We start from the raw sequence: 20,190 nt of genomic DNA on the forward strand, positions 1-20,190 counted from the left end.
AGCACCTGCTTCACATGCTGTGTCACGACAAGTCACCCCCCCATATTGTTAGAACACCGTCTAAGGAGCTTCAGCACAACATAAACCCTTAGTATCGCCTTCAATGCTTTGCCCTTCAAGTGAAACTTCGCAAATTTTTTTTTTTTCATGAACCATGGTAAAGTTAGCCCTTGAAAGTTGTTCACCTGCTGGTGTCAGAAAACCATAGAAATGCCCAACATGCTGATGAGTAGAGAGAAGGAAGTGTCAGGAAGTGACGAAGAACTTCAGGCAAGTTTAAAACTTTTGCAATGAAGTCCATATGGAAAACTGCAAAATAGTTTTAGTGGATTTGCTAGACCGTCACGATTCAGCTGGTATTCAATACAACGGTGTGTGATTGCAAAGGCAATGGCATATGTCAAACCATTGCAAGAGTCATCAAACGTGGGAACCAATTGATCTCCAACAATATTGTGGCCCGCTCTATTGTATTCATGTGTTCCCTTTGCATGGTAGCAAGCCCCACAGGAGTTCAATTCTCACGGGTGTTGCAGGCGAGACAAAGGAACAGGGATGTTGGAATAAGTTGAGTGGAAATCAGTGAGGTGGAGGTTTCATGAAAGGAAAATTTGTCATCCGCTTGAAAACAGCTATATGCTGCTTAAAAACTCAGAGGATGACATACCGTAATTTGTGCATATACTCCTGCCATGCATGTGACCAATAGCTAGCTCTAGTACCAACCCTTGAAAAAGAAAACGGGGGGGGAGGTGGGCAATAGGAAAGCACAATCACAAAGCCATCTATTTGAAGCAATGTTCTATTCTATATAAAAGCAAGCCAGCGCACTTGCTGACACAAAGCAAAGCTGTAGAAATGATTATTTTGTTTTGCATGTTCCGTCATCAAAGCTTTTACAGCTGGTCTCTGTTGAAGCACAATGCAGCTTCACAGCAACGCAAACCTTCCCTTTTGGTGCAGCTTCATGGCAGCAACTCGATCATTGCCGTGAAGCCGCACAGCAAGGCAAAATTCGCTCACCAGACTCGATACAGAGCATTACTTGGGAAATACTAATTATTTAAGGCAAATCCGCCTCCGACACACAAAAAGAAAGAAGCGAAATTGTTATATCATTTATATCATATGTTCAATATAAGCACATATTAGAGGAAAATTTTATTTACTTCAATATATTATATACCTCCTTAATCTGTGCTCGTTTCTATCAAAGTTCAACCGTATCTAGAATTTTTGGGTGCAGAGTATATGCGCAAAGGTCCGGCATTTTCCTTTCAGTCCCGATGTCAATGAGGTGGGGGAACAGTTAGAACCTACCCGCGGCGGGAGCAGCAGGATGTGCAGCGGTGGTGGTGGTGGTGGTGGCAGTGGCGTTGATGTTGTTGGCGACGGGGGGAGGAGAAGGGGCCGGCGTTTTCGTGGCCGACAGGGACGGAGAGAAAAAAAACAGGTCCAGGAGAGACATGGCGCGGTGACGCCGCCCTTTACCTTCTTTCTTAGCCGCAGGCGGCTGCGGACCGTTGGTCGCAGCTGAAGATGGCGCCGGCGCCGCCGCTGCTGCAGCCGGGCAGAAGTCGGCTGGCAGCACAGGCCCGTTCTCGGAGCCAGACCCGGTTGGTGCAGGCGTGGATGTCGTGAAGAATGGCGGTGAGCCCGTGGTACCCGCATTCGTCGGCGTCAACTGCAGACTCGGGTCGGGCTCTTCGAAGGTGATCGCCTCTGCACAACAAAGCAGGGAACCAATCATTCTCGCATGTGCCTCTTTTAATGACAATATTGTCATAGCACCTTAAACTCTAAACTCCCAAAATCTTGTAAAAGACTGCAAAAAATTTCATTTTCTTTTAATCCCTTATGTGTTTACAGGTAGTGTGCTCACTGACAAAAATTACGGGGATGCTTAGAACTTTTAAGAATGTGAAGGCGAAGGCTGACACCCCTCGCACATGCAGCAGTGGCCTCTCTCGCTGCTACAGCCTTCTTTTTTTCTCCTCCAGAAGCAGCGTCCAAGATAGCCAGTTTGTCTTCAAGAGTCAATACTTTATGTTTCTTTGTCAAGGCACTCATCCTTGGAATGATACACCGAAATGACTGAATGTGTGGACACAGGAGTCAGCTCGCACATGTATATGGCGTCAGAAATGAAGGAAGAGACAAAGGGAGACCACGAGACATGGAAAGCTACAGTCCTTTGCTTCTCAGCAGTGTCACTTGGTGTCTGGTTAACGAAGTGAAGTGCAGAGACTTCTGCAGCTACCAAAGAGAGTGGCGCTGCTGACGCACCGACGGAAATTATCAAGGGGCTTTAGCCGCCGGCAACCCGCAAGCAGCAGCAACATTACTCAGAGCAAGCGGCGGGATATTTGAAGGGCGAAGGAAAAAAGGACACGGTCACTGCGGCAAGAATCGTGTTGCCAACCAGCTCAAGGGACGCAGGGGGTGCCTCAATATGCACAGACACGCACGGACAAGCGTCGTCGCTCGTACTCTCTGCAACCAGCGGCACTCTGCGGAAGCCTCGCTGTCACCAGGGCTACTACGTGTGCATCAAATGCGATAGCACCACTTCACGCTCCGTCGTCGGTGGGGCAACCACAAGAAATGCATGCGGCTGCAGCTTGCACTAAAATAACAAAATTCGGGTGATCAGAAGAGGGAATTTGTTATTTCCAGGGTGTCTCCTGCAGCCACTTTGTTACACAGAGGTCACAAATGCATGCGCTTCTATGGAGTGACGGCAGGGAATAGAAAAATTTCGAAATATCGAGAAATTTGTTGTATGGATATCCGTTATAGGCAGGTTTAAGTGTAGTGCATATGGTAAGTTTTTTGTGTATTGTGCTGTATATATTGTACTCAACCGGTATAACTGCTTTGTTCTTCTCAAGTTTGCAAACAGATCTTTATCACTTGGCCTTGCCATATGTTATGAATTACTGTTATGTAAAATAGTGCTTTTTTGTTTTCCAATGTGGTTGACTGTATGCTTAGAAGTATGCCAAAATCTCTGTTGCACATTATGTGTATCAAATGCTATTCTCGATAGTTTTGTTCACTGCAAATGTGCAAGTTCACAAATCTGATCGCATGTTGCAGTTAATATGTACGGAAATATTTGGCACTGCAGATGAATTGCGCGGCCTTGGTCTACATCACCGTTTTGTTTATCTGGTGCGGAAGATTGCACCCCGCTTTGTTTTTCTATTGTATTGTATTTTGCTTATCAACACGTGATGCAGTGAAACATGCATTTTTCATGTTTTCTTCAGCAAGTCTGTTAGGTTTTGTTTAAATCAATGTTCTTAACGATCTCACTCTGGTGAACCTTATTGCCAGGCAATGATGGCTTTCACGTGTCCGCATATGTATGCAGTAGAACCTCACAACAGCAAAATCGGCAGGGAACGCGAAAAAAATCAGTTTTGTGAGAATTTTGTTGTTGTTAAATGAGACCGCACAGATAAGTAATGCATAGCAGAATGAAACTTTGCTGTCACAATTCCATTAGCCTACTTTGGCAAGCTCTGCTCGAAGATATAGAACCGTACTGTCGACACAGTAAAAAGTGCGCAACATGCGTCGATCAGCAGTGGCAGCACTGCTGTGGAGCAGTCTTCTCGGTCATTTGCTTTCGGTGATGCGATCACTTTTGCTAGACTTTGCGTTAACTTGGCACAGGACACCGAGCAACAGCGCTCCACGCACGCAGCAGCATGTCCCCAGCGCACGCTGTCGCCCGTAGATGCCGATGCGTCCGGTGTTGAGCGCAGAAGTGATCGTATCTCGTATACAGCAAGCCAATCGATCGAGATTACACCCACTTCGCGCAAATCTACGTCCGGCGCCGAATCCGCACGTGATGCTTGTCGGGTGGCACCCAAAACCAGCATTCTTGAAGAAAGGGATGCGTATTCCCGGACAATCGCTCAATCGCGGAACAATGCGTGGCACTCCATGAAGCAGCCACCATCTCAAGCGCCATAAATGATTCCACACAGCTGGGACATGGATTCCCTTGTTTTTGCTGCATTTTTCACACTAAGGCGCAGATCACACACTGCAAAAGGTGTGCGAAAACTGCCGTCACATGTCTGTAGCAACATGTGTTCAGCTTCAAACAGACGATCAACAAACAAGATGGCGGCCATGATGTGTTTCCAGTACATGCGGTCGCTTCCGGCGCTTGGTTGTTTTAACAAAAAAGGCAGCGACCACGCCAGTGTAATGTGGTGGTGTTTTATACAATTTTAGTGCAAAGCAGTCGCATTTGAGCGATTTTTGGGGCCTGCTAGCCTTGTGCAAGTAGGTAATAAGTGGGGTTACGTTACAGCAAATTTTGTTGATGTGGGATTGTAGTACAGCAACATTTCGTTGTCGAGAGGTATGAAATGCATTAAATACTATGGCCGTTTGCCGGGGATAGGAAAATATTTCGTCAGGAGAATTTCGTTGTCGCGGGATTTTATTATCATGGGTTTTATCTGCAGTTTCATCAAAAGCTTTTTGCTAATAAAATCAATATACAAAAAAGCTTTCAAGTGTTTTTGTGATAATTTCGGGTTCATCAGTCTGAAGTTGATGTTAGTTTACTAATGTCAGCCTTTTGGTTTAGGTGTCTTTTAGCAGTGTAATTTTTATATCTGAAGAATCAACCAGACCACTGGCCATCTTCCATGCCACTGCATAGTAATTAAAGGTGGTTTGCAAACATGGCAACAAAATAGAATACAGTAAAACCTCGTTAAATCGTACCCGCTTAAACAGTACGTAGTAGTTTAAACGTAGTAAAGTCAAATGCCGGACTCAGCGACCATTGAACATAATGCATTTTGTATCTGCATAAACCGTACAAGCTTACTGCATACATATCAGTTAACACGCAGTGTTTCCACTTTTCGTTGCGAAATCACTGTGGTATGTCGGCCCCGCAGAACAAGCCTCAGAGATCGTAACGGCCTCCAAGCAGAAACACAGCGGGCGCTTGGAAGGTTGAAGCCACATAAACATTAGCATCATTTCGGCGCCGTGCCAGAGTCGGAGCATTGTGGCCCATGTGGTGGTGTCGTACAAGCTACAACAAAAACCGGGTGCTCAGCATAGAAGAAAAATTGATGAAGCATGCGAGAGGGATCTATACTAGGTACCGTTGAATACGGTATGTGGCATTTGGAATGCGAAGGAGAAGTTAGTCTGTTGCGATCGTGAAAATACGTCAGCTACGAGGTACAACTTTTCGAGGTTTGACTTTTCACCATCGTTGCCTCTGTTAATGCCAAAGTGTCGCCCAACGACAGTGATGAGGACGACATGAAAACCGACAGCACGGGCGATTCGGGCCTGACAGTGGCAGATGCTGCGCGTTACGTCAGCCTCATGCTGGTGTTTGCCGAGTACAGGGGGCTGGCGGAAAAGCTGGCTCGTAGCTAGAGCGAGTTTGAGGCTGCCGTTGTTGCTGCTAGCCCGCCGCGGCATCAAACGAAAATGACATACTTTTGTCATGTGAAGTGAATAAATACTGCATGTTTTCTGCTTTTTCATCGCACTCTCTCGTAATTTCGTTCTTGACAGGTAAGTGGGGAATCTTACTACTTGTACTACTGTTTACGAGTACTACTGTTTAGTACATACTTTTTCCAAGCTCTGGCAAGCTGCGGTTTGACGAGGTTTCACTGTATTGAAATGCTTGGCATAGGGCTACTGAGTAGGCCCCAAAAACTTATATTTTGTTAAAGAAGTTCTCAGTGTTGACGAGGCAGCTTTTGTTTCTGTTAATTTTTTATAGTTGTACATTTTGCTAAGAATTTCAGCTTTGATTTCATAGGCCTTTGGGTATGTCCATAAAGTATAAGCAGTTAATTTTTTACATGTGTACAGAGAATTGATGTATTCGTAGCTCGTCTTCTGTAAGCTCGCAAGCCTTGACGCTTTGCGAAAACTGCACCTGCCCTAAATTACTGAAATCAAAATGGGAGCACATTTATTATTCATTCATACATGTTCTGCACAGTTGTCTGCAAGAAAACGTGACTTGAAAGCTGTGTTTAACCTCCTACTATAATACAGCTGCAAATACATGTGTTATAGACCCCGGATATGTTATAAACACACTTGAAAAAAAATTTAGGTAGTTTAGCTCCTTGCTAGATTTTTAGCTACTTCTAGCTACTTTCACATTGCCATCCAGCTACTTTTGCTCGCTGACATTTGGCAACAATGAGTACATGTGCTTAGGTTAGTTCACCGTCTGTCTTCCCGTCTTCTGTGTTTGCTCCATTAGCATGGAAGTGTCGACAGCTAAGATATGCAGACTACATCATGATGCCGCAATTAAAGGAAAGTGATCACGTGTGCAGAGACGGACGAAAACCGGCCGCATTATGGGCCTTTGGAGTTCCCGAAACTTGCTTGCAGAACTGGCACAAACAGAAGGAGAGGTGTTCCACTTCGACAGCTGCTGCATACGGTGCTGCAGCACGGACCCTATCTTGAAAAGCGATCTGCGATGGGGACAGAGTCTACGCGTCTAGGCACACAGCGGGGTTTTCTTGTCACTTGGTTCATGGTGAAGCGAGAGGTAGCATGAAGGTTCCTGCTACCGCACTTCCTCACTCCTATGTTTTGACGAGTATCCGCGGTCATCGATTGCGCGCATGACACCATGCTTCTTAACTTAGTAAGCGAATTTTTACAAGTTTATACAGCCTGTAAAACTACTATCCTTACTTCATATTGCTGTCCACTAATTTACTATCGCAATCTTTGCTTTGCCTTCCGGGTGAACCTGCGACTTTTCTTATTCATTGCAACTTCAGTGCATTGGGAGTAAATCTGTTTTTACAAATCAGAGAAAGTTGCATTTCTGTATGAAAGCAGAAGGTACGCGGTACTGTAAAGGAATTTTCTTTTTTTCTAGGTCACAACAAATGGCTGTGCATGTTACAATCGCAAGCCCCCCCCCATTTTTCGTCTAGGAAAACGGGTGCACGTTACAATCAAGGGAGCGTTAAAATCAAGTAAATATGGTAAACAGAGGCAAACACAAAGAACTGTGTTTGCTTTTGCACAGCCATCAATATATTCGGTTTGTTCCATATATTTGTATTGAGCCGAATATTCCAAAATTTTCTAATACCAGGTTTTTTATAAAATACAAATATCAAAAATATTCAAATATTCGCAGACCCCTAGTTATGAACTGCTAGCTGCTCCAGCAGCCTTCCATGTAAAGAAAAAAGAAAACTAAGTGTTGAATGGAATGACGAATCAGATTACCTTCCTAAACTGTGCATATGTCAGCAGCTGCACTCTTTACTCCCCTCCATCTCATTTTGTGGCCTTCGAAATTCAGAACGTTTTGTAACGATTTATTGTCGAATTCAGATTTTATGGCATTATTGAGTGAAAACTTGAGTTATGGGGTTCTATTTGTGCATGATTATGAAGTCACAGGAGGGGTTTTGCTTGCGCAAAACCGAGGAAATTAAAGATAAGTGGGAGAGGCCTCTGTCCTGACATTCACATAGTAAATAGGTTCATGATGGTGATGAATTCACATGACCACAGCTTGATGCCCAATTCTGTAATGCATACATTCAAGCATTGGAACAAGCTCTTCGGACAATTTTAAGCAAGAGTACGAGGCGTCACTCATCGCAACAGTTCGGTGCAGATAATGGAAGCACCCAGGAGCCGTCACTGAAAAGCTACTAGTGACTAATCCAGTGACTGACTCACAAAGCAAAACAGAGCCATTAGTCCCTCACCTGGCTTCTCGGAGCCCGTCTGACGGGCAGCTGCAAATTGACGCAGCAGCGCGTCGACATCCAGGGCGTCGCACTGCTGCCGAAACTCGGCATGCACCTGTCCCACGAGGGCGTGGCTGCTGTCGAGTACACGCGCATACCCCGCCAGGAACTCCTTCATATGCTGCAGGTGGCCCACCTCAATCTCCTGGAACCGCTGACAGGAGCCAGCCATGCGCCGCTCAAAGTCTGCCCGCACCGCACCGTGCCGCTCCACCAATTGCCGATACTCCTCGCATGCCTACGGACACACAATGTGGCAAACGAGTTGAGCAGGACGCATAAAAAAGAAAATAATAAACAAGCACAAAGGTGATGAGGTGTCCTGTTTTCATGATGTTATCAGAAGAGCACGTCAATCCATGAATGAAGGTTCAACCACAGGCATGCGATCTTCAAGCGACAAGTTTGGCCGTTGCAGAGGGCAATCTGTCGCTTGTGTGGCATGGGCATGGGCATGGGCAAGCCTGTGGCATGGCTTCCACCAGTTACCATAACTGCGTAACAATGTGAAAGCCTCAAGGCTGCTTGCATTGATCTGAATTTGTCCTTGCTACTTTGCTTTCTGTCATGACAACAAAACACAAATGGCACAACTGGCTTTGCTTAGTCTTGTCTCTCACTGAGGACAAAGTGTTAGCAATCTTTTCTCAATATTATAGAGATCAGCAGTTTGTTTTGACACTGTCAGGCTTAAGATGCTGCTGAGCTACAAATGTATCTTGATTTCTACACATCAGATGGCACCACCGCATTCGACGCTGGCAATGTGGAAATCTTTTTTCACAGAGCACAAGCGTGGTATTAAAGCTACATTTAGTATGCCATAGTTAAAGTGTTGCTGTCATGGCACATTTGCAACTCTTTATGGGCATGCGATTATATCTAATTGGATAATGGTGTGAGCTTTTCCCCAATTTCTTATCACAATCTTGTATCCGTGTGGTTGCCCCAAGCAGAAACGTGAAACCATGACAGGGTCCATCCACTGTGTCGCTTCAATATCGCATGCACATGCTAACACCTTGAGGTGACGCCATGGGCCACTCGGTGTTCATGCAGCCTTGGCTGTCGGTTAGGTGGGTGTTTGATGCAAAGCCCAAGTTCCCTTCAACAGGATCATCGACTGTGCCAGACACCACACAAAGATGGTGTCTGGCAGATGGTGCATGTTACTAATCCATAAGTAATAAATGAGAAGAAAGGGGGTTAACCGAGGGGCCCGATTTTTATTAGTCATCTCATAAGAAGCCAACAAACACTGACACCAAGGACAACATAGGGGAAATTACTTGTGCTTTTTATAAATGAAACAAAGAAACAATAAATTAATGGAAATAAAAGTGGATGAAAAAACAACTTGCTGCAGGTGGGAACCGAATCCACAACCTTCGCATTTTGCGTGCGATGCTCTACCAATTGAGCTACCGCGGCGCCATTTCCCCATCCACTTTCTTGGGTATTTATGTGCCCTAGTAGAACCCTGGAAGTGTTCGCCAGCACCACCACTCACAGACCTTGGCGGCGGACGTAGAACGTCCTTTTCGCTGCAGGCGCCACGTTCTCGTGACGCCTGCGGACCTGTGGCAGCGGTCTGCGGCAGCGGCCTGTGGCAGCAGTCCGGAGCAGGACCGCTGCCACCAGCAAGCGGTTCTGCTCAAACGACATTGACATCCTGCGGATGAGAACCGTGACCTTTAAAACACACCAGATATCTTTAGGTCTGAACGTCGCAGCGATGAAACAGCTTGAAGTAGAAAACTAAATCTTCCGGCAGATACCTGTTGGCATTTCGGCGCTATTTGACGCACTTTTGCCATCCGTGCTGGAGTCCAATGAATGAAAATCATCTTCCGAGACCGTGCTACTACCGCCATAAAAAAATTCTGATGCAGACTCGTTGGAATCAATCGAAATTCTCCATTTTGTAAGGGCACCTGTACGTGACGTTGACGCCATGTCGGAAGCTACGAGCGCTTGTCACGCCCAACTATAAAAAGCGCTTTAAAGATCCCCCCCCAGTGAGAAAAAGAAACACAAAAGCGTAACTAGAGAAATAGTTCCTCTTTTATGTGCTAGATGATGCTAGCTTTCCAAAAGTGCCCTGAGTACAGCAAAGCTTGAAGTGACACCATCGATGGGTATAGGCACAGACAGGAAAGTGTTAAACCATTAGTAACACTAATGCTGGGACAGAAAACTATTAACAAACGAAACCAAATGAAGTTTAAGCATACATCACTTTAATTTATTAAAGCACCTGTCTATAAACTAACTACACACCACGATTTGAATTCTAGCAAGATACTTAAAATAAACAAAAATAAAGTGATGATGTATACTCCGGTAAGAAAAAAGTCGCCTCAAATAAAGTGTGTTGAACAAACCAGCATACTGAGCAATCCACTTATAATGATATCATGAAGAATGAAAAATCTAATCATTATAACCTATCATTGCTATATCTGGACTTCCGTAACCCACACAAAAAGAAAATAAAGAGAGAGAACTACCAAATACCTCTGTAGCCCTGTAACTAAATTAAATTTGCCCCTTGTGCTAACAATAGACACTGTAGAAAATAGGCAGTGAAAAATAAAACATTTATACCTCTAAACAGCATGTCAAGCATTAGGAGCGCTGAAATAGTCAGAAATCTGCACTTGCTTTCGCGAAAGTTTCAGGTTCAAAACCACGGTGGGCACTGCGTCCAGCTGCTGTGCAAACACTGGCGGAATTTAGCTTGCATGAAATCAATAAGTGACTCAGTCGGGTATTGGTGTCAAAAACGGGCCGCTGTCAATCTCGTCGTCACTGCCACTGCTGTCATCACCTCCACAGCACAATGCCACTGTCTGTCGCAACAGCAATTGCCTCGTCGGATCTCTCTTCACAGAACAAGGCAGCACCACCCTGTTTCATCATCAGTGGCAACATGCTCCCAGAGCTCGGTAATGTCAGCGGCTTCCATCATATTGGTTTCACTATCATGGGGGGTTTCATTCTAGCGCACAAAGCCCACATATTCAGTTGTTCAGCATGGCCCCTGGTTGCAGCCGTCATGATCACGGCACCCCTGTGCGAGCTCATACTTCTTTGAGTCTTGAAAAATTTACAGCTTTGCCTCACGCAGCACAGCCTTGCGCTTGTCGGCACCATCTTCTACTAACTGGGCTGTGCACTGCATCGGTGTTGCATCCGCAGTGCATTTCCACGTTCGCTGAGAGAGCATGGAAATGCCACTTTGCCTTCCACTTTTTTTTTTTTAGCTCTTTCTTCTTTGGATGCATTTTAACTCTCTCTTCACTGCCTAACACGACTGTATTGCGGTGACACAAACTTTAAAGGCAAATACCGCCCAGCAGTTCAACGGCATGTGTTCGCCTATTTTTCTGCCTTCTGTTCAACTCATTCGCTTAAACAGACTGTGGTCCACAGGCCGCGACAGCCTTCGAGTAACTGACGATTCGTATACAGCTTAAAGAACGGCTGTATTTGGCTATTTTTCAGAGATGGTAGCTAATTGCAAGATATTTTCTAGTTGCTTTGGGTTTCACACACTAGATGGACACATTTGTCTACACTTTCAGCAAGAATTGTTTGTAAAGCATTGGAAAGCTTCCTGCTCACCAGACTCCTCTCTGTTGTTGTAGCCATTGCAACTAGAGTATCAGGCTCGAAAAGAAGCGTACAGGCATGTGGGCTCACTTTTTTTCACCACATACCACCGAAAACTGAAGCAGAACCATTCATTGCTGTGCTTAGTTTTCAAGGGCCAAGTTCGAAAGCCCATGAGGCATTCCGAGTGCAAAAGCACAAAAGTGCACTCTGCCTTCACGCATGTTTTAATCTCTTTTACGCTCACTTTCTGGTTGGTTTACTGCAAATGGATACAGAAGCCTTTTGCAAACAAAATAAACCAGATGTTTTGTAAGTACAATGTCTGTAGCAGATTTCATAGCAATTTCCTTACAATGCAGACCCCTCTCAACAAACCAGGAAAATGTGCTGCGGAACACCAGATGCAGCAGAGTGCTGAATGGGCAGAAGAGAAGGGGTTAATTCGAGCCACTGTATAATTCAACCAGTGTCGACTGTCCCGTCAGGATCTAATTAATCGAAGTTGGCTGACTTTCAACTGCACATTACCACAGAGGCACATGTTCAATACCCAGTGGTGAAGTCAAGCAGAAGATTGTTTTTCTTCGCCCTATGGCAAAGATCACAGTGAAACTGTGCGTGATGTAGTGGGCCGATAGTCGTCGGCGTAACACAAAGGACGGACTGACGGTTTGCATGGACACTGCAAACCTAGTTTCAAACTTCCAACCACCAAAGCAGTAGAAAGAAGGCAAAGGCAGAAGTCAGCCAGACCATAACAAGGGATCTTGCAATTGAGGATATTGTGAATCATGGAGAACTGTCAGGACAAAGGCGGTCTTCGCCACCGCCCCTCACCTTGCGAGCCTTGGCCTCTGCCTTGTCTAGGTCCTTGGGAGAGGACTCCCTCCTGAGCTTCTCCAGCTCGAGGCACCGGGCAGCATAGGCCTCGCGGGCCTTGACCAAAGCCCCTGTCGTCTGCTGCAGGCCCTGCACCACCTCTAGCGTTGGCGCCTCCTCCTCCTTCACCTGCTTGTGCCGCCGGTGCTGCTCCTCGCAGTAGCGCTGCACCTGCACATGGTGGCCGACATCCATTCTCTTAGGGCACTGATTCAAAACTCAACTGCCCACTGACGCAAACTTCAAAAAATGGTCAATGATCAATCAAGGACAACGACGAAAGCAAAAAAAGTGGGCGCTATGCTTAACACCTTCACTATTACTCAGGTAATAATCACAGCAGTTATTTCCCCTGTGCAGGCCTTTCCTGCAGTGTGCAAGCGACATCCCCTGCTAGAAATCAATGGAGAAAAAAAACTGTTGCTTCTGGCTAATGCAGCCTGTCTAAACGAAGTTTGCCCATGTGGTGGAGGAAGTGGCAATCGCTCTGGCTTTTCACAGCTCAAAAGTTTCCCCTATCATAACAAACCTCAGGCTAGAACACTTAGACTTCTGCAAATGCGTTCGTATCACACTCATCGGTCCCTTAACATTATAGACCCTGACCACGCCCAGTTGTGCCCCAAATCTGCTCATGACTCATGCTTTTTTGAACACATGCTCTGGCTGTGCCCAGCCCTTAACGCCTCTCCACCTATCATGAAAGAACAATGAGAGGAATCCCTCAAGAGCAGCAATTTCCACATTCAACTCCAGGCTGTCCGGAGGGCCCACGACATTATGGCATGACTTCGTCTCCCAGTCCCATCGTGGGTGGAGCCACCAATTTTATCTCGGGGAGCCTTCTGCTCATTTAGATCTCATTCCCCCAGGATTCAAAGTTCTTGTCATGTCATGTCTGGTCTTATGTGTTGCGGTACCATCTCTTAGCACCTTGGAAAAATTTTCAAGGAGCAAAAGGATAATTAAGTGCGCGTGTCAGTATTTATTTCTTCCTGTGTGCAATAAGCCAGTTGTGAGTTCAGTGCCTGTTCAGTGTATCTCTCTGCCTTGTGTTGCTGTTATCTTTGCGCTGCTTTTGCCATGAGATAGGTGCTTATTGTCGATTTCTTACCCATTACGGCTTATTTTGGCGCATTTTAGATTGATAGCATTTTGTTCTTTCCATTCTTCCAGAAGTTCAGTCTTGGTCAGCTGCATCAAATCGCCATAGGAAATGACACCACGGAGGGTGTTCATGGTGCAGTGTGGGGTCACTGAAACCTCGAAGGACACTAGGTTACATAGTTTTTCATATTGCTGTTTGTCACAAAGTTCCAAGAAGAGGTCGCCACTAGCCAGTTTCAATGCCTTATAGCCTGGGCCAATAGTTTGAGTTAGACATTGGGAAACGAGGAAAGGCAATATCATTCTCAGTGTCTTTCCTGGTTTCTCAAGAGTGAACTACTTGATGGTGGGGGAAGTTTTCAGTGTTTCGGGCAAAAAAATTTTAAACTTCTTCAGTGCGCCCTCATTTCTGAGGGCAATCAGGATATTTGAGGAAGGAACTATCTATAGGAAATCTTTAGTTTACAGGAGTAACGCCAGCCACCCACCATGGAGCGCAACCAGGGGACACCACAGGTCTTTTAAAAAACAAGTTGTGCGGATGCCAACTGTATGTTTCCGCTAGAACCAAACATGCACAGCCAAGGTTGGTTGTTCCATTCAAGGTTAACCATTACTGCTGGGAAGATCGGAAGTAAAAAGAAGTGAAGAAAGAAAGTTTGTAAGTGAAAGAGAGAGATGAAGGTTGGAGAAAGAGCAACAGAAAAAGGCAACTACTTATTTCCCCCTGGTGGGCCAGTCCGGGGGTGCCACCTACGTGAAGCCGAGGCCAAAGGGGTGTGTTGCCTTCCCCGAGGGGCTTTAAAGCTACAAACACCCAGCATTGATTCAACCCCCAGGATCCCCTTTTCCCCAGACATGGCCAAGCTGCGCATGGTTAGACGTGGGAGGGTCATACCCTTGTGTGCTCGGGTACATGGTGCCACAACACACCAAATGCCTGCTGACGCGCCACTGTAAGTTTAGATTGCAGTGAATTATAGAAAGGCTGGATATTATATATGCATACTTATATGCAATGCATCATATATATATATATATATGAATTATTTATTAAAATTTTCAGTGATGTCCACAGTATCATGTTGCACTCTCGGTGTTTCTGATGCGTTGGTTTCTTGTGCAATTGTGGATCGAAATGCGCCAAGCGTCTCAACGCACTGGCTTGCCCACAAGAATGGGTGTTCTAGCCACTTGTCGATGCATGTGACCGTGGTGTGATGGTTTTCATATCAGGCTTTTGTGCTAGAAACTGTAAGTTCAAATCCAGCCGTCGGACATTATATTAATCTTTATTTAATAATTTATAACACCATACTTTGTTGAAAATGATGAGCTTGCAAAGTCACAAAGCCGTTTGAAGGCAAATGGATGAAGTTTAGACAAATCCATGTACTAACTGTCAATCCCATGCCAGCTGAATTACCCTGCTTGCAGCTCCCACGTAGACTAGCGCCACAGTTCCCTCTAGTAATTATTGTATGAAACTCCATGCTCCAAATGGCAAACTCGTAAACTATTTTGCTGCACCGTTCCTAGATGCACCATCCTGTTAAACGCGTTTGGCGTTAGAGGCCAGATCCGCATGAAAAAGTGCCTGAAACTCGGCAAGAAAGCTTTGCTTGAAAGGAAATACATGTACCTCCCGGACCAGGTCCTGCAGTTGTGCCACCATCTGCGCATGGAGTGAAGAGAGCTTCTCGGAGGTAGAGCGCAGCACCCCCCATAGGGGGCCGAAGGTGCCCGTCGAGCAGGAGCCAGCTGCCTGGCGGGCAAGCTTCGACAGCAACTTCGAGTGGGACTCCTCCACCAGGGACCTGCGCAGGAGTGTGGCCACAGGAGTCAGACCCCCCAAAGACTGACGCTCATGAGTTCTGTTGACCAACCCCAACACAATACCTCTACATAGACCACTACCACTATGTCTGAACGTAAGACTGGGCGTGTTGGTAACAGAGATTAGTGGACCTCTGAATGAGTTGTCAGAGAAGATGCGTGGCTATCTGATAAAACGTTCGAGTGGTTCCTACAGTGCTCCGACTCGGTTTACAGTGATGTGAAGCCTTCTCAAGGTTAGAGCCATAGAAAGCCTGCCCAAGCTGAACTTTCAGCTGCTCCGAGGGTAATCGGAGGAGCCACGTGGCTGGAGTTCTGTAGGATCTCGATCATTTTCCCAGCACAAAGGTGAGAACGCCTCCGAGCGCACTGAGCTGGAGCGTTAGTCTGGATGAACCAGGCAAATGTGTTCCAAGCACTTAATTACAACCAGCTAAATGCAAAATGCAATAGCACAGAGCTCTAGGTGCTCAAAAGCAACCAGTTAAATGTGCTGTCAGCCATGGGCAGAAGCGAGTCTGTCTGGACTGCAATACATAAGAAGCATGTGGCATTCTTCTACACATTCTTATCCTCTAATGTAATCTGTTTGTTACTCACTTTTTGCTTGTCTCATGGCAACTGGCCCATCATGCAGGTGCAAGCTGCACTAGTTTGCATACACTTGCATTGCATGGCAATGAAATCTTGTTGGAGGTCAACGTTTCATATTTGTCTTGTCAGTACTTGTATTTTTCATTGTACAGTGCTCACGGATTGAAATAGGACACGGAGCATTTAGTACAACCCTACATATGTGCAAAGTACACGAGAGCACCATGTCATGTCGCTAGGAATTTGGTCACCAAAGGTAACGAGGACTCCGATGTAAGTGTACGCGCCAGAATTACGTCGATGTGACACGAACTGCAGCCGGTTGAAGCTAAAGTATGCGCATTACTTAGCCCTAAATTGACGCGTTTCATTCCGTGAGCACTGTACTCTGGTCTACTGAAAGCACTAGCATGTCTTTTGCTCAGAGTAGCGCAAGCAGCCAAAACAGAGAGGTTTAATCAGCAGATATACACTTCATCATTACCACTTATGCAGACCAGGAGAACATAACATGGCGTTCATGGCAACACCTTGCAATGCTGTGTTCAATCAAACTGCTGTGGGCATCTTAAAGCATTATATATCTATATTCTTTTATATGCTGACATAAATGCTTTTGCAGCGATGCAGTTTGTAGAAATAGAATTTCCTCCAACAAGAATAATTGCACAACAGAAGAACATTTCAGCATGTTCTGGTTTGAACACAGCATAGCTATATGCAACCAGAAGCGCTGGAGCTCATTTTTTCATACCACTATTTCGCCATAATCGTAATGCATCTTAAGATGTACATATACCGGCAAAAACTTATTGATGAAGAGTAGTTTCATTTAGCCAGCTTTGTAGGATCGCAACCAGAATTTGCTTGACTGATTCATCCTTTCACTGAAGCTTAAAGGACATGCTGCTGGGCTAGCTTGTTCATACTCAAACACTCTAAGACGACGAAACAGAATCTGGCACAAAAAATGCAACAAATTGGTTGATTGAATGGTTGATTGATTGAACAATTGATTATGTTTCCATTTAACTTTGGCCCCCGGGATCATCTAACGTGCACCCAAAGCTTAGTACACAATGTTTTATGCATTCTTTCGCCATCAAGAAAGCACTCACGGAAGCCATGATTCACGCCCACTGCCTCTAGTTGAGCAGTTGAGAATGCTATAGCCACTGGGCCACAGTGACAAGATATGAATTTGCGAGCTGAAAAAGCCGCAGAGATTGAAAATAATTGGTTGGAAAAGCTCTTGTTCAGTGAATGCAACAACTCCAAGCGTATTGAAGCATACTTCCTGTTGCTGGACAAGCAATGAGAAGCATGCAGTGAAAAAAAACATATATATATATATAACTGGCTGGATAAGCTGTGTGAGTCACGCACAGATGGAATAGTAACACGTCACTGTCAGATAGCACATGTGTCTGCCACAATGCATTACCCACAACTGCAATAAAACCTGTCAGAGAGTCCATTCCTATGTGCTGACAAGCATCACACTTGTCTGACAGGATGTCACTCTCTTGCACCCAGTTATGTTGCTTCAATGCAGCAAAGTTTTCAAAGGTCGATCGCATCCATTTTTGCACAAGTGCAAAAGATTCATGTGCTTTCCAGAAGGTTTAAACTAAACAAAATGGGACAGAAAAATGTATTGTTTGACAATGTTAACAAAGTTTTAATTTTTATTAATGGCAATAGCTGGTGGAAAAAAAGAAACAAGCAACATCTGTATCACTGTATATGATGGCAAAACAACTGAATTGAATTAGGTTAAGATTGAAAAGCAAGACTAACAGATGGGACCACAAGAAAGCGAGATAGATGACAGACACAGCACTTTAGTACAAATAATGACCTTGTTGGGCCTTTGGTAAAGGCAGTGTTTATAGGTGTGGTGCCCTTCACCTTTTCTTTTTCGATACCACCGTCTTTTTTCATTGTTTTAAACACGTTAAGAGTTAAGCAACTAACAGTACCTCATATTTTATTTTTTTTATTTTTTGCTACATCTGTCTGAAACATCGCAGCAAGCGTTACAGCGTGGCCAAAACAGAGAACAGCATTTTTCACTGCACGCAAAAGTAAGAAAGGTTGTTGCTCCAAGTAACTATTTCCAAGCCCCGCCACACGAACACCCTCTCCCCAGTAGTATTAACAGCCTTCTTGTCTGCAACACACCATGCCCACTTGTCTACGACTAGTACATACAAAAGCACGCAGACTCACTTCCCAGACAAAGCGGCCACCACTCCCAATAAGCAATCACCACGCTTCCCGGTCAACCCAGCAGCTCCAATCGCCAGCCCCCTTTCAGAAGCAATTGCATTGTTTCAGATGGCCCATTGTTCTTCCAGCCACCACACGTCAAAGGCCATTGGGCAGACAAAGAAACGAAAATGAAACTCCTGAATGGAAGTACAGGGCAATGCAAGAGGGAAGGAGGCCGTGCCCAAAGATAATAATCGGGCGGTGACGGAGGATGGACAGCCCGGCAGGGAGAACAAACAGGCCTGCTGAAATGGCCTGGTAGCTTTGAAGCACTCTGCTACTGCAACTGTTACTGCTTGAGGATCTGCATCAAAGAGGCTCTCTGCAGGGCCTCTTGTCGACATGGCTAGTTCTTTGCTTCCCCTGCCAAACACTGTCCTTTTTGTTACTTCATATTAAACACACACTTGTCCTGGCTCGATACAGCACATCCAGTACTCACAGTACTTAGCTAGTCTTGAGAAACAGTACTTAGTTCATTTCCATTTTTTGCACTGGTTAACCCAATGAAGCAACTCCCACTTTGTACTCAACATTATCAAGCAAATGCACCGTTAGCGGCTTTCATTGACAACACTGGCCCAGTGCACGTCACAATGCCATAAAGACCATGTGATGTTGCATAGAACTGAATTACAGAAACTAATGAACATAGAATGGAGCTCCTATGAATCTATAGCAACACAAGGATGTGTAGCCGCATCTTCAAGAGGAGAGATGATTAGTACTGAAACAACCAATGAAATAATGGAAGGAAGCGGGTGCTTTTGTTCTGAGGCAGTCATTAATCATTGATTTTACCTAAACTGAAGATAAAACAGAAATAGAAAAAAAGAAAGAGATGTTGAGTGGGTATAGCACTTACAACAACCAAGGCATACAATGCACAGTCTACTAACTAAGCACTGCACACAACTAGGTGAGGCATGGGTTGGATCCTTTCCAACAACCATTCGCCTTCTCCTGCATTTTCCATCATTCTAAACGAAATGATAAGATTACCTCTTGCACTTTCTATCAATTTAAACAAAAATTTTAAATTAATGACACCCTTTGACAAAAAAAAAACCTTCAGTGCCACTGTACGTTCCCTGAAGTGTGCATTGTTGACTACCCCACCCTCCTTTTGGTTCTCAAGTTAATCCGTCACTGACACACTTTCTGAATTCTTTAGAGCAAGCAGCAAAAATATGGCTAAGGGCAGTGCCAGAACAGACTAAATAACTGGAACAAAAATGTGTCACGGTTCGCAGAGCAGTGCAGAAGCAATCTAGATGGGCAAACTGAGTTGCAAGCTGAACAAGAAACAAAAAGAATGCCGCACGTGGCCAAAGGTTGCAGTTTCTGGTGTGCTACAAATGACAAAAGGACCGGGGAGAAGCCCAAAAGGTGGCATGGGACAATTTATGGATTTTCATAACTCTGCCAACAAAAAGGTCTCAAAGCAAGTCTTGAGTATAAGAGGCTTAAGAAACCACAATTTTTTCATGCACATGAAACTTTTTAACTAGGAAACACTTTATAGAAACTCTCAAAACAGGTGTTTTGCAAGCAAGCATCCAGTAATGTTCAACATGTTTCCCAACTTTCAACAGACAACATCATAGGAGTCCCTTCTGCTTACCGGCATTGCAAGGAGCAAGTTTCCCTTTGGAACATGCTTTGCAAACGCCCGCAGGCTTTTCTAAGATCGTCACATGGCTTCAAGAGTTATTAACGCAGCTTAATTTAATAGACAGTTCAGTGTAATGCAGCAAGAAAATCTTTTTCCGTTCATACTCTAAACAATAACAGGCCGTTAGTGTAGGCAATACTGTTACATTGACTAGAAAGGAAAGCTGGCTTACCTCTCGCGGAAGAACTCCGCCAAGTCTTTGGCCGCGATATAGCCATGTTTCATGTTATGGTAGAGCACATCAAAGCCATTGTTCTTTTCTCCCTGCAGAGAAAAAAAAAATGAAGCATGAGCATATGACAACATGGCACCACGAAGCCAATGCCTCTTTGCAATAATCTCATGAGGACCATATCCTTTAGAATATGGGTCTGTATCTTCAGTCATTTCCAAAGATGA

The 20,190-nt window shown here is 45.0% G+C and overlaps 1 protein-coding gene and 1 non-coding gene across 8 annotated transcripts in view; both read right to left on the reverse strand.

The window, feature by feature from the left end:
* The window catches only part of LOC135901956 (F-BAR domain only protein 2), an 81,259-nt gene that overhangs the window by 43,251 nt on the left and 17,818 nt on the right, over positions 1-20,190 (reverse strand). For all 7 annotated transcript variants that reach the window (XM_065431806.2, XM_065431805.2, XM_065431803.2 and 4 more), the window contains exons 2-6: positions 19,964-20,055; positions 15,055-15,229; positions 12,264-12,476; positions 7,767-8,046; positions 1,492-1,722 (exon numbers count right to left, since the gene is read on the reverse strand). In XM_065431806.2, coding sequence (XP_065287878.1) covers positions 1,492-1,722; positions 7,767-8,046; positions 12,264-12,476; positions 15,055-15,229; positions 19,964-20,055 — 991 coding nt within the window. The remainder of the gene's footprint in view (positions 1-1,491; positions 1,723-7,766; positions 8,047-12,263; positions 12,477-15,054; positions 15,230-19,963; positions 20,056-20,190) is intronic.
* On the reverse strand, positions 9,167-9,239 carry TRNAL-CAA (transfer RNA leucine (anticodon CAA)). Its single transcript has one exon. It is a non-coding gene; the product is annotated as a tRNA-Leu (tRNA).

Source organism: Dermacentor albipictus, chromosome 9 (genome assembly GCF_038994185.2).
Source record: "Dermacentor albipictus isolate Rhodes 1998 colony chromosome 9, USDA_Dalb.pri_finalv2, whole genome shotgun sequence".
Classification (NCBI taxonomy): domain Eukaryota; kingdom Metazoa; phylum Arthropoda; class Arachnida; order Ixodida; family Ixodidae; genus Dermacentor; species Dermacentor albipictus.